Source organism: Agelaius phoeniceus, chromosome 2 (assembly GCF_051311805.1).
Source record: "Agelaius phoeniceus isolate bAgePho1 chromosome 2, bAgePho1.hap1, whole genome shotgun sequence".
In the NCBI taxonomy this organism is placed as follows: domain Eukaryota; kingdom Metazoa; phylum Chordata; class Aves; order Passeriformes; family Icteridae; genus Agelaius; species Agelaius phoeniceus.
In genome coordinates this window covers 108,989,450-109,006,687 of record NC_135266.1, presented here as the reverse complement: position 1 = coordinate 109,006,687, position 17,238 = coordinate 108,989,450, and the positions used below count along the sequence as shown (strand labels likewise).

Sequence of the window (17,238 nt, the reverse complement as noted above, 5' to 3'; positions counted from 1 at the left end):
AAATAATGACCTGCTGCACAGACCAGCCAGGAGAAAAATGTGAATAATTCATTTCTATTCCCTCCTCTCGGATGGTGAGGATTTTGTTGCTGCTTCACAATTGTACTTGTAAGTCTAGGAGATCCTTGGTTTTGCACGCTGAAGGCCTTTCATTTTCTTGTGGGAGCTCATGGTAGGAGAAGACCTACAAACTTCCACTTCAAATCTCTTGATAACTTGAGTCCTGTCAGAACAGTTCCCTTTAGAAGACCCTACACAAGAACCTTGAAAAACCCTGTATTTTAGCACAATGGCTGTGAGAAATCTGCACTCTGAGAAATGTCTTTCATCAGATTACAAGTCTTGGTGAAGTTTTACCTACCCATCCTTCTAAAGCTTGAAATTGAGCATTAGGACTCTGCTGTTGAAGACTTGTGCTCTGCACAGCTGCTCTTTTCTTAGGGGAACGTAGGAAATTTTCTATAGATGAAATACACCCCACAATATACAGTTGTCTTAAATCCATGTTGTCATCCTGCCAACGTTAGCTCCAGACTTAGAAAAGCATGACAAAATTGTCAATACCTGCAATGGCAGTCAGGAACTGAAATTGCTTTGGAATCAGCAGCAGAGTCTGGGCCCCTTTGGAAATACGTGGCTGTACTCTCCTCCCTCCACCCCTGGTGCTGTCTGCAGGGTGTAGGTGTCATCTGCCACATGCAGAGTCAGCTCTGGTGAGGTAGGTGGGCCTTTGCCTTCATCCTTGGTGACTCTAGCACAGCCCCTCACAGTCACCTTGGTCTTTCCTTTATAGTGGGAAACAGGCTGCTAAATTCCTCTGCAGATTTGGGTTATGTAGTTTCTTTTATGGTTGCCAGGTAGGATTTTTTTTATATATTCTCAAATTTGTGGTTTCTTAGTGTTATTTTTCTTTATTACATTTGTGATTCTTTAGGTAAGGTAATTAAAAACTGAGAGATTTTGTGTGGAAAATTAACCCTGGCTGGTCTGAGATTTTATCCTTGGAGGTGTGTAAATAACACAGTAGTGGTGATGCTTAAAAGAAAATTCATGTGTAACTGATACTTCAAATCCTCTGGCTTGCTTAAGGGAAGACAAATGAAGACATACCAGACATTGAGTTCAGTTCAAGTTCACTTTTACTTCTGATTTCAATCACTGATTGTAGTGAAAGCTACATGTGCACCAGTGCATCCCGGGGAGATTTATGCATGGGGTTAAATCTACAGTTTTACAGAAATTTCACAGTTGTCATTGTAAACTCATCATTCCCATGCAGGGCCTTCTTTGGACATTGCAGAAAGATTCATAGTTCTAGATATAATTTTAGTGACCCGTAAAATGTGCCTAAGTGTTGTCCATTAGTTGAATTTAGTGTGTTTTCTGGACTTAATAAGTAACAATATGAAAAACAGTTTATGAAGCATTTGCTTCTTCTTTTTTTATATCTTTTGGTGATCTTTGTCGAACAGATTCAAGACCATGATAATAGTAGTAACATGCTTTTGTTGTAAGATTTTCATCTTGGTTTATAATAAGATAGGAAGTATTGCATAGAAAATGTTTTGTACTGTAGCTGTGAAAGCATTTCAGAGAAGTATTTCACTGGTTCAAATATTGCAATATAAACAAAGCTGTCTGTTCAGAAATTAGTTCTGACTAATGTGAGCCAGGACGGATTATTGTGAAGTAAATCTTCCTCTGAATTAAATCTTCCTTTGTGATTAACAAAAGCCAAATGTTTATAGAAAGTTAATTTGGACTTGTTGCAGTTTCAAACTTCTGAAAATCACATATGCTGAGGCATGGATTTTTCTTTTCTGATCTTGATTTATGGAATTCTGCATGTTTCTTGGCTGTTTCTACAGTCTCATTCGTTGAAGCATCAAACACACGAAGTAATTGTGATATTTGGTGTCTTGTGATAATGCCAATGGCTGAATAACTGTCAGCTGCCTCTGAATTCACCAAGCAATTCAGGATGCAGATAACCCTTAAGCCTTTGTAGATATCCACCTTCTTGTAGTTACAGCCATTAATAATGAGGCCAGAAAAGTGGGAAAAGGAGTCTTATGAACGGACTTGAATCCGATTCTGCCTCTGATGTATGAGATTGGCAGGGGTGCCAGAAGCAGCAGCTTGAATCTATTGTCATTTTACCTACCTTAAATACCTTCTTTTTACATAAAGCCACCTTCCTATGCATTTTGCACCTTCCTTTAGGCTGCCTTCAGGCCTGTCTGTATTGCAAAGCTGTTTTGTTGGTCTGTAGGGTAGCGGGGAACAATTGACTTGCACTTTGTCATGACAGATTTACAGCACAGGAAGGCCACTTGAAAGAATGTTTCAGACTACTTTCAAATAGAAATTTTTGTGTGTTTGATCTGGAGGAGGCAGCATGTACCTTCCTGGGGTCCCAGAGAATGGAACGGAAAGCAGGACAGACTCGTCCGTCTGAACTTTGAAGTTAAACAAGAACAAACTTTAGTCATTGTTGAGGACCAGCTCCAAACACATTTTGATGTCTAGTGTCTGATATTTAAGCATGCTATAATAGGTAGGGAAGAATATATGGGATTCACAAGGCTTGGAACAGGATACAAATTTTTAAATAAAAATTAAGATAGATAGCCATTTGTACTCCTTTTTGTTCAACTTTGTTCAAACTGCAAAGCTGCCTTTTATTGCTGACATTCCATGCCCGACAGCCTCTCGTGCAGTGGGGAGTTGTGATATGGATATTTTAGGATGCTAGACCAGACAGAAGGAAATGAACAAATTCTGTTTCTTAGCTAAGAAATAAAAGCTCCATTTTACTTGGATTGGTGGCACTATTAATTACAATTGCCTGGACTCACCTTGTACTTTGACTGTTGTATTGTTATTCATAATTAGATAGGACACTTTTAAAGCAAAGGCACTGTCTGGCAGTTTAATATTACATGCCCACTACTTTCAATTTAGAAAATGAAAGAAAATGGGTTGTTGTGTACACTGTAATGTAGAAGACTGAAATATATTGAATTTGTGATATCACATGTGCAGAAACACTGACTATACAAAAAGAAGTCAGTGTTTCACTCTGCAGTCTAAATTTGCTTTTCCTGTTAATTTGTTTGCTTTCGAATTATTTTGCAACAGAGCAGATTTTATTTATTAAATAGAAATAAACTAGAAACTGAAAGTTAAAAGAAAATGTTACTCATTTATATTTGGACTCCCCAAGCATTTCTCTTATGGCTTCATTCTGTCTCATATTTCATACCACATTTCTGTGAAAAGTAAGTGAATCACCCACATATATAAAAATATTTCATAACACAGACAGATGGGTATGGATTTATACATGCAGAAATTTACACACATATACACAACACACATAGGTATATAAAATATGGTCTCAGAATTAGAATATATGTGTGTACAGCTATACCGAATTCTTGGTGGTATGTTGTAGAACCCTTGGGTAAGTTTTTATGGATTTGATTTATTGGCTGACTGAGCTGATTCATTATTTGTATATGATTTTTTGCTGCTGGGTGGTCATAATTTACAATTCTGGACATAGTTAACTCTGTGGGTGCCTAGAGTTTTCTGTATGAACATCTCCAACTATTGTTTAAAGAAATAAATGAAGTGGACTTGCTTGAATGAGCAATTTACTGATGAGGAGCAAAATACGGTCAGGCAGGCAGGTAATAGAAAATAGCTTTCAAAAAGTCTTTGTAACTCACCATGCCGTCATATATTTTCTTAGCATATATACAGTAATTCATACATCTTACAGGTAGCTTAAGATCATCTGTGAAATGCTGATCACAGGCTTTTTCTCTTATTAGAATTTAGTGCTATTCTTGTATTATCCTACTTGTAAATCCTTGATAGATTTGCTGGTAGGCACAGAACAAAATACTGAAGAGGCATGAAAAGTCAAAAAGTGCCTTGGCTTCATTTTGGTATAAATGAAACATGACACTTACTTCCAGAATCAGACTTTTAGCTTTGGCAGTTAGCAAAGCTGTTCTTTTCCCACGACACAACCATATCTACTAGAGTAGTGGAATAGAACTGGTTTCTGTATTTGTTTACTAGGAAAAAGGGACTTCTCTTGGTATTCAGCATGGTCACAACTCTTCAGGCAGTTTGGGATATAATGGTACACTCGCTGCCTGTGACTTTTGCAAATTATATCATTTGCTGCTATAAAGTCCAGCTGGTGTACTTTGGGACAAGGGCAAAAATATGAGAAGAGCCAGAGCACTCAAATTAAAATGCCTTCATTAGCTTTTAAGCATACACAGATTATGAATAGTGGTAATTTGCAAGATTTCATGTACTGTCTCCAAAGGTGATTTGACTGTTTTCAGCTCTAAATACTGGATATGAACTTAGTAAGACAAATACAGTAGTGATTCTTTATGTATTCCTACCAAATTTTGGCATGCATATCTTCCATTGTGTACTTCTTTACTTAAAGTCTGTGGTCCATAGGTACTTCTGGGATTGTCTGTTGAGAAGAAATACTGTACATAGCCAACATAAATTGTTCATAGCTGCAGTTTTCTTTTGCAATGTCATATTAAACTGAAGAGATTGTCCAGTCTTATTGAGATGGTGGGTACCTAATTTTTTAAAATGCAATGAAGAATTTTGGTAGTTGCCCACCAGGGGAAGTTCACTTCCTTCTAGCCATCTGTGACTGCTCCAGTTACAGACACGTGTAATTCCACATTCAGTGGTGGGACATTTTATTGTAGCTGTGTAATTTATCACAATTCCACATGGAATAGCCGTCATTGTAGCTAAAGTTCTGAACCCTTCTCATGTTTTAAGGAAATCAACCAACCTAACAAAAGAAACCCCTTTGCACGCTTGCATTCAGAATTCCATGTTGTGAGCACAGCCTCCTTCAGCATGCATGTCACATCATGCCTCAACGTCCTCAACGTCCATGAGGGAATGTTTCCTCTGTGTCTCCTTCTTTATTTAAATCTCAACTTGCAAGAAAAGCAGCTTTCAATGACTTTTTAGTTTTTCATATGTTTCTGCTTTAATGCTTCTCTCCATCTACACTTTGAAGAGAATCTTGTAGCGATTCCTACAAGAAATTCCTAGGATTGTTCTTGCTTAAGGTTACAGTTTGTGCAAGATATGCAGTTGTGTCAAATTGTGGTGGATTTGAATGGGATTTTCTTAAGTGATAAAATAACAGAGGAGCACAAATGCTACTGAATGTCACTAGGATTTAGACTTTGAAGACATACACAAAAATCACTGATTTCAGTTTACATGTGTTTGAAATCATCAGATGAGTTGGCAAATTCTTGTGATGTATAAATACTTTTCTTTGTGTTATCCAGTGTGGTCAGTATTTATATATATAAGTTGTATATTTCTGCATATGTATCTGAATATACAAATACCCCAAAATGCAAGTGAAAGTCATTCAAAAATTGGATTTTTTTTTTTAGTCCTTTGCATACATTATTTGGAAAATCATTGCTTTCTGTGATTTAGGGACATGTAAAAGAGAAATAAGTACAGACAGACTTCTTGTTATAGTTTACATCCTCTTCCCCTGCTCACCAGTTCAGGCAGTCAGCAATCTAAAACTGCTTATCGATTCTTGAAAAATGTGTGTTTGCAGGTCACCTTTATTTTTTCATTCCTCATGCCTCAAATCTCCACTGAAATTTCAGCATTACCAGCTTTCTGAATGATAAAGGACATTTCTCTTGTGCTCTCAAGCAATGAGTGCCAAAGGCAACAGAATGAAATTTGTATGCAACACTGTCTACGCTCCACGTGCGTGTCCATTTATCTCAATAACTGACTGTCATCTTTGTGCCTGTACATCCTACAATGACAATCAGAGCCCAACACTGCTCGAGATGTCAAATTTCCAGGGATAGATTTCTAGCTGCAGGCAACTGGAGCTAAATACCTCATATTGAGAACACTCTCCTCCTTGTCACTGACCACATTAGAGCCTTTCATGTAGCTTCATATGTGGCTTTTATTTATTGTCTACTTCCACCCGTGGCTTGAACTGCAATGGTTTTCCAAAGTGATAGGGCTTGTAAGCATATGTGCACTTCAGAATGTATCTTTTGTAATTAAGGAACTTTCTTTGTATATCAAAGTAAGAATGGTACACATGCAGTTGCCTATACAAATTTTGCTGCATTTTGGTGAACTTTGCAACTTGTTCAACCGTTTGGTCGATAGAATGGGGGAATAAATCCTTTTAAAGAAAGATCAGGTATTTTCATATGCATTTAATGTACATTTTTATATAATATAATAAGATTTGGAATCACAAAGGTGTGTTTTCTGATTTGGGGGTTATTGGAATTCTGTTATCTCCCAAAAGCTGAATTCAAAGAATATAATTGCTTCCGCTCATCTGCTTGTCAGCGTTTAAACTTACTTTATTTAAGGTGAAGAATTAAAGAATAAAGAATTTTCTTCACTTCCTTAAGAAATGAAAAGCGAAACAAACACAAAATTCATGAATAATAATGAGGACGACCAGCAGCAGGATAGCATGCACATATTTCTTGTCAAGAAAAAGTAATTGCAGCACTTGATGTGAAAATGAGATTTATGTCTCGTGCTAATTTCTACTCTCCACCTGATTGTATCAGTACATGGGAAGGAATTGTAGTCCTTCTGGCTAACAAGCATTAAACAGGCTGGTGTGCAGCCAGCAATACATTACACAGAATGAAGAAAAAACTAACAAGTCTCCAAATCTCAGAGATTTTAAAATACTGATGTAAAACTAAAACACAAGCTTTTTGCATAAGAGAGAGAAATTAGACTAATAGTAATTTTTTTCCACTTTTTTTTAATGTGATATGGAAAACCAGAGATGTCTTGTTCTGTTTTATTATCTGTAACAAAATATTTTCTAAGCTATTGTTATTAAATTGATAATTCATACTGAACTTTTGTTATTATCCTTGATTTGTCCTAGATCAGAGGAGGAAAGCTCATGATCACATACACAAGAAAGAATGATGCTGGGAAATACATTTGTGTTGGAACAAATATGGTTGGAGAACGTGAAAGTGAAGTTGCAGAGCTCACTGTTTTAGGTAAGAATTCCTTTTAGACTCCATTGATGAAAATGTCCATCTTTTGTTTTTCCTAGTAAGTCTTTCTCTGAACATTATTCTGATCCATTTCCCTTTCAGTGCTGAAAATGTTTTTCTCATGGTTGTGATCTAGTAAATAGAAGGAAGGTAACGGCTCTGCAGCCCACCTTGGACAATTTATTCCTATTAGAAGATGCTTTTGTATTTAATTCTCAAACTGAAGATAATTCCAGTGTCCATGACTGGATGAGTATTGTGAAATAACAGCAAAACAAAAATAACCAAGTTTAAGAATCAGAGGCTTATATTTCCTTCTTACTGGAGAGAATCAGACTTATTCTAAATTTCTGTTTAGAATAATTTTCCTTTCATTTATAGGAACGTGTGCTGAGTGTTGTAAAACTACAACAGATCTGCTTGTTCAAGTGATGCTAGTGATAGTCTGAACATCAAAAAATATGTTTTCATTTAAGGTAGCTGAGCTTAGCTGAAAATTGCATGTTTTGTTGCAACATCAGGAGGGAAGCTGTAAGTCCAAGTGCAGTCTCAGTATTCCCTCAGCACAGGAGAATTTAGGTGCTTCTTCTTCAAAATATGTCTAATTTTACTTTAAAGTAGAGGATGCTTGAGATAGCTTGATTGATTCTGAAAAAAAAAATCAAAAATAGGTGTTGTATCTTTGCAGGATGAGACCATCCAAGCCCTGGTTCACAGCACACTGGTTTCCATCACAATGCTGCTGCAGTACTAGTTATTTGTTGGTGGTTTTATTTTTGTTAAATTCATGTTTAAGAGCTGTCTTGTCTGTCTTGGGCACTTTTATCTGTCTTCCCTACATGGTTGAGCTAGGACTCAGGCAACTTGAAGACCTGTTCAGAGTTTCACGTGAAGCAGGGGTTTCTGAAATAAAACAAGGTATTTTGCCATCTTAAAATTGTTCAAACTGAATGTCCAGGAAAAAAATGGTGTGTAACTCTTTAGAAGCTGAGGAACTTGTACTAGTTTATTTTGGTTTTGTATAAACACTTTTGAAGCACTAGTGGAGGAAGTTTATTGTCAAATAGACTTTCAGAACTTCCAAGAAAAATCTAAACTTGAGAGTAAATTGTAATTACATGAGTCAAGTCCTGGCACCAGGCTCCTATTTAACTGTACCATGTAATAGCTCATCACTAGTCTGCTGCCAGCCAGGGAATCATGGGCTGGACTGTTTGATAACTTAGGGTGAAAAATTACTTCTCTTGCTAAAAAACTGTGAGAGGGGTGCATTGCAGGCAGAGCTCTGTCTGGCTTTTTCTTCATCTCTTGTTCCTTTCAGACATATTTCAGATTTTCAGCCTGGGGAAACTAGCAAGGTTTTGTTTTCAAATGAGTCAGTAAAGGTTTGAATTTCTTACCAGCCTGTGTCTAGAAATCTTTAAAACACCCTATTCTTTCAACTCAGACTTGGATATGCGTGAAAAAGCACAAGTAACACGCTGACTTCATATATTAAATTTTTCTACATTAATCTTCTATTTATGAGGTTTGGTTATTTAGAAGTTGAACTTTTGCTTCTAGGTCTCTGCTTTAGATCAGAGGGAGGATGGTGTGCCAGAAACTGTAATACTAGAAAGTTTCAAAGTGATCCTTGCTAAGCTTTCCTTGTATGTACCAAATAATCATGTGACAAAGAGAGATTCTTAAATCAGTGTTGATTTCCCTTATCCGTTTCTGCATTTGAGTAGGAGTGTTATAAATGGGCAGACAAAAACTCCTGGAAGTCCATTACTCTTCCTTCAGGAAACTGATCTGGAGAACAATGTGCCTCTTGTGGGCAGCACTCTTGGTCTTACCAGATCAGTCTTTTTTCTCTTGCCATAGTTCAGTTAAATATTCTTCCCCAAACTATTCCTACTCTGAGATTTAATCTGGATGTTCTTTTCTTACATTCAGGTTTGTTTTTTTCGGAATCTACTCGAACGGGGCCAGTGTAGGGGGTTGTCTATATCTGTGTCTTTTTAATTCACAACCAGCTTTATGTGTGTAGATCTCTGTTTTGTTTCTCACTTCTTGTATATGAACTCAGGCTAGAACTGACAGCTTAAAGATCGACTTGCTATTTCATTTAACATTTTTTCCTACCATTGCCAGAAAAGTTAATTTTTCTACAACACAAGTGTCCAGCTGGTCTGGACATCCTCTAGAACAAAAGGAAGATTTTTTTTTTTAATAAGGTTTTGTTCAGGTCACATTTCCTTTTTGAACCATTAAGTTTTTGTAATATTGAATCTCTGTGTCTGCAAATCCAGAGTAATATTTAGAACTGCTTTTCTCAGACACAAATGTGAGACACGAAGAGCATGGGATTTTCTCTTTATCCTTCTGTCTGGTTGTTTTGTACTCCTGTGAGAAATTTGTGGTGTATTTTTGGGTATTCACACTTCCTGATGGTGCCAATGGCCTCAGACTGTTGCAGTTCCAGGGGGATGATATTTATATCTTTAGTACATACAAGTCAAAACATGCAACTGCCTTCTCAACTCCCTCAGAGCTTTCACAGGTTTATAGACAAAAAGTTCATCTGCCTTAGGCAAAGGAACCTGCCAAACACTCTCCTGTTAAACCTTCCCAGTTCTTTTATGGACATGCTGTTGTCATCTGGTGCTGCTCTTCTAGATGGGTCATTCCTGGAATATTCCAGAAATTATTAAAACCACTTTTATCCTTGGGAGTGTGCAAACCTCACTGCAGTGCAGCCTGATGTGGAATTATGAAAGTATGAATGGCCCAGCAACCTACAGCTTTGAATCCTGTTACAGGTGGAAAAGTGTATCAATACCTTTACTGAAATTCACAGGGTTTACCAAAACAACACAGCCTGTACTGAGGTCACCTTTTTGTTCCAGAAAGTCTGAGCATAGGTGTGCAGCAATTAATCTGACTCTGGTGAGCCAGGACTTGGGTCATCTATGTCCTGCAATTTAAGTCAGGGATAGGCAGCAGTTTTGATGAACAAAAACTACAGGGAGGACATTCTGGGGTTTTTTTGGCTTGTTTTACTTCATGTGTACTGGTGAAAGAAAAAGTTGCCTTTCAAATGCAGCATTGGAAATTATTGCATGAAGTGCTTGCTGCTGCTGACACCTGCGAGCAGCCTCACAGAGATCCTGTGCAATCTGGACACAGAACTGCTGGATTAACCCTTGATTTCCTGTCCCTTTAGAGAGACCATCTTTTGTGAAGAGACCCAGCAATTTGGCAGTGACTGTGGATGACAGCGCAGAGTTCAAGTGTGAGGCAAGAGGTGACCCAGTCCCTACAGTGAGATGGAGGAAAGATGATGGAGAGCTGCCAAAAGCAAGGTACAGTACTTGCAGTCACCCTTTTTATAACATCTAGTTTGGTGTATGATGGGGCCATTCAGTGATTGACAGCTAGTATTTCTTTGTCTTGAATACAAAAGGCCTGGCTTGATCCAATTGAACATTTCTAATTAGCTCTAGTTGAATTTACAAGTTATGTTGAAACTTAGGAACGGTCTTTTTGCAAGTTTTTGTTGTGACAACACCTGACAAATATAAAACATATAAATATAACATAAAAATAATATAAAATATAATATAAAACAACCAAATGCAGCTAGTAGTATCAGATAAAGATTAATTCTTCAGCTGAAGAGTCTTTTGTGATTACTAAAAGTTTTGGAGAATGTATAACAAATAGCAAAAGAGATTAGAACATCAAAAGGTACATATTGGAATTGCAATTGATGTAAAATGTAGTCTGGCAATGTAGAAAGCTGCCTTGGTTATACATGTTTTTGTTGCTAGGTTTCCAATTAACTTCTTTTTTGTTATTGCTGTTATTCAGGCCAAAAAATAACACACACTATTAAAAATAAACACATCCTGTGATGGATTGATATAGAGATAGATTAAATACTTATTTATTTACTTTGAAATTCTAATTATCAGTTTAAAAAACTTTCAGAGAATGGACTGAAAGAAGAAACACTTTAACAGGGTTGGATTTATAAGTTGGCCACTTTTTAAATACAGCTTCTTGGTAATGTAGTCTATAGCTTTAATAAAAACTATCATTTTTAGGAGAAAAATCTACTTACCATAAATAGAAACACATTGACTGCATTATATATAAAAGAGAGAAAGGTGATGAAAGGAAAGAAATTGGTAAAAGGCCACATTGTCCTCCAGGAAAAAAAGAAAAAACAAGAATGAATGGTGATTTATCTTTAATTTCAAGCAATTCTAATCTTTTTTGGAACAATATTTTCTTTTCAACCATATTAAAAAGCCTGTCATTCAGATGGAGAATAATAAATATTGCTATAATTACTTGTTAAAATAATTCTAACAACGAAAGTGTACTGCATTAGGGCTTTGCAATTGTGTGCAAATAATATCAGAATAAGGTTTTCAAATACTTGGGTATATTTTGATTTTAAAACTTTATTTTGCATTTATAAGTATCTAAACTTTTTTTCTCCTTGTGGGAAATACAAAAATAAGAATATTTTTAGAGCAAATCCCCCATGTTTTTACCCATTACATAAATTGTGCAAAGTTCTGTTATTCATTGTTAACTACTATGTATATTTAAAGATATGAAATCCGTGATGATCATACCTTGAAAATCAGGAAAGTTATGGCAGGAGACATGGGATCATACACTTGTGTTGCAGAAAATATGGTTGGAAAAGCTGAGGCATCAGCAACTTTAACAGTTCAAGGTAAGAATGTTTCTTTGCAAAGAATGAAGTTGAATAAAGTTGTACTAGAATAAGTTGATTTTTCTTGGTACAACAACTCTAGAGATAAAAAAAAGTGAAAATATAAATATGTCTTGAGTTGTACTCTGAGGAAATGGAAACACTTCACATGTAAGATTTTTAAGCAGTCTTTACAATGCTGGGATGGAGAACTGAGTATGTTTTAAATTTCATTTCTTCAAGTTCAGAATCAAGTCACTTACAATCATTATATCTGAAACACAGAAAGAAGAAAGACAGTGTTACTGAGCTGCATTGTTTTAACTCCAAAAGAAAGAGTTGTGAGTTCAAGTATCTGCCAAGTTTTTCCAATTAAATACAGTAGAGAAGCAGTGGATGATAAATCTGTTTGTGTATCTTTTAGTACACTAACCCAGACCACTGGAATTCTTGTTGCTTTTTCCTTATGAAAGCGTATCGTAGCACTACTGTTTCTTTGTAAGATAAAAATTCAGTGGAACTCAGTGAACTAATATGTATAAAAATCCTTCACTGCCTTTATATACACAATCCAGATGTTCACTGTTCAGATAATCCCTCTCTTCCTTTCCTGGCCAGCAGACAGGCAATGATGTCATCCTGATGCTTTTTTCTGGGCGCTGATGGTCCTTCTGTCCTTTTCTCTGTTCAGTGGGAATTAGTCATTATGGAGTTCTGGGGAAGTATAGGCTTAAAAGTATTTTATTTGGTAACAGGCCTCTATTTTGACACATTTACTGTAACAGGAAAGGTCTTGCCCTGAACCTGCTCTCCTTTTTCCACCAGAAACATTTGGTGTCCCTCTGTTAGGAAAGTATTGAATTCTTTCGTTGAAAATCTCATAAAACCAAGAATTTTGAGATGTTCTGTTTTGTTCGTCACCGTGATGTTTATACATCAAAACTCATACCTTATGTTTGTAAAATAACCAGCTCTCATGCTCAGTGTTGGAGAATAAAGGATAAACTTGTGAGCAGTAAGCACAGTTTATCCAAAGGAAAAAAGGCTGAATTATTTCTTAAATAATGATTTGTTCTGAAGATCACCTCTTAAATCAACTGTTACTCCTGTAAAATGTTGCTATTAAGAAAATTTGCTTTGATGACTGGTTGAGCAGTTACATTTCTGAAATTAAACTCTTGGTAGCCCTAAACTTTCATATTCCTATTCAAAATAATAAACCAAAACATACTTGAAATCCCATTTAGATTAATGATGCTAATAGATATAAAATGATTTAAGTATGTAGATGTTAGAAATTGAATGAGATCTTTTTGATAATAAACTGGTATTTTTAAAGAACAAGATCATAGCCTAAGTCCTGATTCATCAAGATCCTAATTTTTAAGTGTTTGTATTACACAGTAGATATTTACACTGTGACAGCTTTGCTCTGAGGATATTGTTATGGGATAATTTGTTTCCCAGTGTGAATGGATTACCTCCTGAGCCATTTGTCTGCACTAATGTCTTCATAGGAGGGATTGATGTGAGAAACTGTAATGTGCAGGGACAATTTGTAGTTGGTAATGAAATAAATTACGATCAAAATCCATTTATTAGCGTATCCAAGAGACCAGGTTTTATGGGAGGGAAAAAAATACTCCTCTAGCAAATGGATTTTCCATTCAGATTTTTTCACATTTTGCCTCCTTTTTCTGCCTTCTCCTCTTTTTCCCTCCTCTCCTCTTCCCTTGTTAAAACGTGTTTGGTTTTTTTTTTTTCCTAAAGGGCCAGCTTTTTGACTATGCTATATCTAGAAAAGTAGACTGATCTTGTTTCAGTACTAAAATAAGATTGACTGTTTGTGGACGCACAGTTCTTTGAATTTTTTGGTTGATTCATTGCTTTTTTATGATTTTATGGGGTTTTTTTCTGCATGATTCAAGGAATGCAACTGGCAACTCTTTTCTGCACTTTTGGTTATCATCACATGATCTGTTGACTGTAGAGTTTAGTAAATGTGTGTTCTGCAGTGCCAAATTATTTTTGTTGCCTATTTGTAAACAGAGGGCTGCACTGCCAATCACAGCTTCAGACATTACAGCTGCCACTGTGCAGGCATGTTAAATTCAGCAAAGGGCAAGGAGGGGGCTTGGCGTGGGTTTTAGTGGGTTCAGGTTATTTGTGGAGCTTTGGTTTGGGTTTTTTCCCCTTCAGTATCTCAGCAACAGGCTGTGGTATTCCTGTGCCAGCCTCTGTGCCAGAGGAGGAACATGAGAGCTGTCAGTGGTGACCCAAGACGTGTGTCCATGTCAGGAAAGGGACAGTCCCCATCTGTCAAGTGTGACCGTGTTCACAGGGGTCTTAGGATGAGGGAAGAGATGAGGATTTGACTCCATGTTCCAGAAGGCTTGATTTATTATTTTATTATATATATTATTTTAAAACTATACTAAAAGAATAGAAGGAAGGATTTCATCAGAAGGCTAGCTAAGAATAGAAAAAGAAGGAATCATAAAAAATCTTGTGTCCCAGACAGAGTCCAAGCCAGCTGACTGTGATTGGCCATTAATTAGAAACAACCACATGAGACCAATCACAGATCCACCTGTTGCCTTCCACAGCAGCAGATAACCATTGTTTACATTGTGTTCCTGAGGCCTCTCAGCTTCTCAGGAGAAAAAATCCTAAGGAAAGGATTTTTCAGAAAATATCATGGCTACAGTCAAGTGTCTGCACAGAGGGGCTGCGGCAGGGAGTGAAATGTGGCAGGGCTGCAAGCAGTGCTCTTCAGGGCCTCGGGGCTGGCAGCACTAAGAAAAGGATTTATCTTTTTCTCTACTCATCATTTCCACTCACACCATGGCTGAGCCCAGTGCCTGTCTCCTGTGCAGGGTTATCTGGGCACTGAAAGGTGGAGCGTGCGGCACCAGGGCCATTGAGATATGCAGCTGTCGGGGAGGTGTGGATGGGAGGTGGTCAGCAGCTATCCTGGGTCTCACAGGGAGCTGCCCTGGATCCCACAGGACCCTTTCCTGCTGCTCACCTCTGCCTGGTGCCTGATGCATGCCCTGCAGGGCTCCCTGTTTTGGGAATGCTCGGGAATGCTGCATAGCCCCAGCCACAGCACTGCCTCTGAGCTGGGAGCCAGCCCAGGCCGTGCCCCTGCACTAGGAACTGTCAGCTCAGATAGTTCAACTCTCCCTCTCTCTCTGTGTAATAAACTGTTAGCTGTAGAAAATACAAGAGAGGGGAGGGAACATCAGTTCCATTTTTATGTTCTATCCTGCTCGTGGCACTGGCGTCACAGATGCTGATTATTGGAAACACTACTTTCCTCTGTAAAGACTCCTAACTTTGGGCACCATAGGATTTTCTACATACAGATGTTCTTACTGTGACTTCAGCCATATTCATAAACCAAATTTGGAGTTCTGTACTCACATAGTGAAGTTTGAACTCTTCCTTTAGTGTTTTACTCCTGCAGCTTAGAAGCATTTCCATCCCTAAAACTGTCAAGTTATCTTATTGTCTCCTTGGAAAATTAAATAGTTAAGGAAATGTAATCCTGATGTTGTTTCCATATACCTAAAATTGGAGAGTTCTCTACCCTCTGTTTTCATTTTGCAGCAATGTGTACTGCATCTGTAAGGCATCTAGAGACATTGCTAAATACATGTGGAAGCATTTCATTCAGGAGATGATTAATTATTAAATAAATACCTCAGTCAATACATAATGCCAGGAAGCAGCCCAGAGTACAATACATTATATTTTGCCAACACATTATATTTCACCAAGTAGCTGATATACTTCAGAAAAGGAAAAAATTGCCCAAAAAATGGCATCACTGGAACCAGTGGACTTCTCTCTTGCTCTGGCACTAAGCAAGCTGGATATATTTGTTGTATTTATATTATATTGTATTTGATATATATGCAAGATGCATTTCATGTTTTGTGTAGGTTTCTATTACATGACTTGCTTAGTTTTATGTCTCAAAGCAGGACTGCAGGAAAAATAATATTATATATTTCATTACCACATATATCATTGAAAACAATGTTCCTAAGACACACAAAATTACCAAAAATGCATACTTCAGTACTAAGAGAAAATTAGTTTTGCCATTAATGCAAATAGAAGCAGGGCATCTTCAAGAATCTGCAAATCCCTCATTTAACCATGATAATGCTCTCAAGCAAATCTAAGAACAAAAGGTTTTACATCTTCTCACCTACTTCCATTTGCTTTGCTCCCATTCGTGGTACTTAATTTGGCTTTTTTGACATGTAATTTTGTAATAAGTTTATAATTTCTGGTGAAATGAGCTGTTCTCTCTGAAACACAGCAGTGTAAGGTAGGGCTCCAGTGGCAGCCCTGCTCTGCAGCTGGCCAGGAACCATCATCACAGCAGTGGCAGTGTGGGTGAGACTCAGCAGGAGTCAGCTCAGGTGGCTCAGTTGGCTTCAGGACTTCAGGAGAATAACAACACTGGCTGGAGGTGACTGTGGTCAGTCAGCAGAAGATTGGAATCTTTTCCTTGAACGGGAATCTTTTGAATTCTTCTTAGCTTTCCCTCCTCAAGCAGTGGCTCTGGAGGAGTGTGCAATACTTAGCACAGAGCCCTGCCTAACCTGCACCTAAACCTGCTGCAGCAGTGACTGAACTGTAAGATGTAAATTTTGCAATTCAAAGGCACTAAGCACATTCAGCTTTATCTGTTTGGCAGGAAAAAAGAAGAATTCCTATGGAAATTGTAGTGGCCAGTTCATATTTTACAGTGGCAATCTCTGATTACCAAGCCTTTTTAGATTATGATGTCTTTAATTTTAGGGTTAACAGAGCTTGTCTGCAAGGTAGATAGAGAGTGGAACTTTTGATAAGTGACTCTTGGCTGTGATTTTGCTGTAAGAGTCAACTGACAAGGAATTTTTATCTGAAAAGGTGGCACATGCTTCAGGCCTGGAATTTCCTCCTCCTTCCACCTCCTCTTTGTGCAAGGTAGCTTCAAGGCACACAGTGAAAGACATTTATTTGATAAGGCTTCTGGAAAGGGCTGCAAATACCACCCGGAATATAAAGGAATAGGATTTGCTCTTTCATCTGTCTGATACCACATAAATGTTTCCACTGTGTCAGGCTGCTGGTACACATTACAAGTTGGCTGTAAATGCAAATGCATTAAGCATTAAAACAACAAAGACAAAATTCAGAATTTTATGGGATTACAGAAATGCTGTTGAGCAATTGCTGTACAGCAATTATTATGCATTGTAGTGAACCCTTCACAGGCTTGGGGCTGAATTTAACCACTGGAATTTTAAAACTAGGATTGTATTTAGGTCTGAACTTGTCTTCATGTTCTCTGTTTAAATCAGTATTTCTTCCTTTGAAAGAACTGTTTTGATACAATATTCTGCCTTCAGTCCCTTGAAAAAGGAA

General features: G+C 37.4%; 1 protein-coding gene across 9 annotated transcripts in view; it reads left to right on the top strand.

Moving 5' to 3' along the window:
- The window catches only part of ROBO1 (roundabout guidance receptor 1), a 687,829-nt gene that overhangs the window by 593,782 nt on the left and 76,809 nt on the right, over nt 1–17,238 (top strand). For all 9 annotated transcript variants that reach the window (XM_077174535.1, XM_077174531.1, XM_077174536.1 and 6 more), the window contains 3 exons: nt 6,980–7,100; nt 10,306–10,444; nt 11,705–11,832. In XM_077174535.1, the coding sequence (XP_077030650.1) occupies nt 6,980–7,100; nt 10,306–10,444; nt 11,705–11,832 (388 nt within the window). The remainder of the gene's footprint in view (nt 1–6,979; nt 7,101–10,305; nt 10,445–11,704; nt 11,833–17,238) is intronic.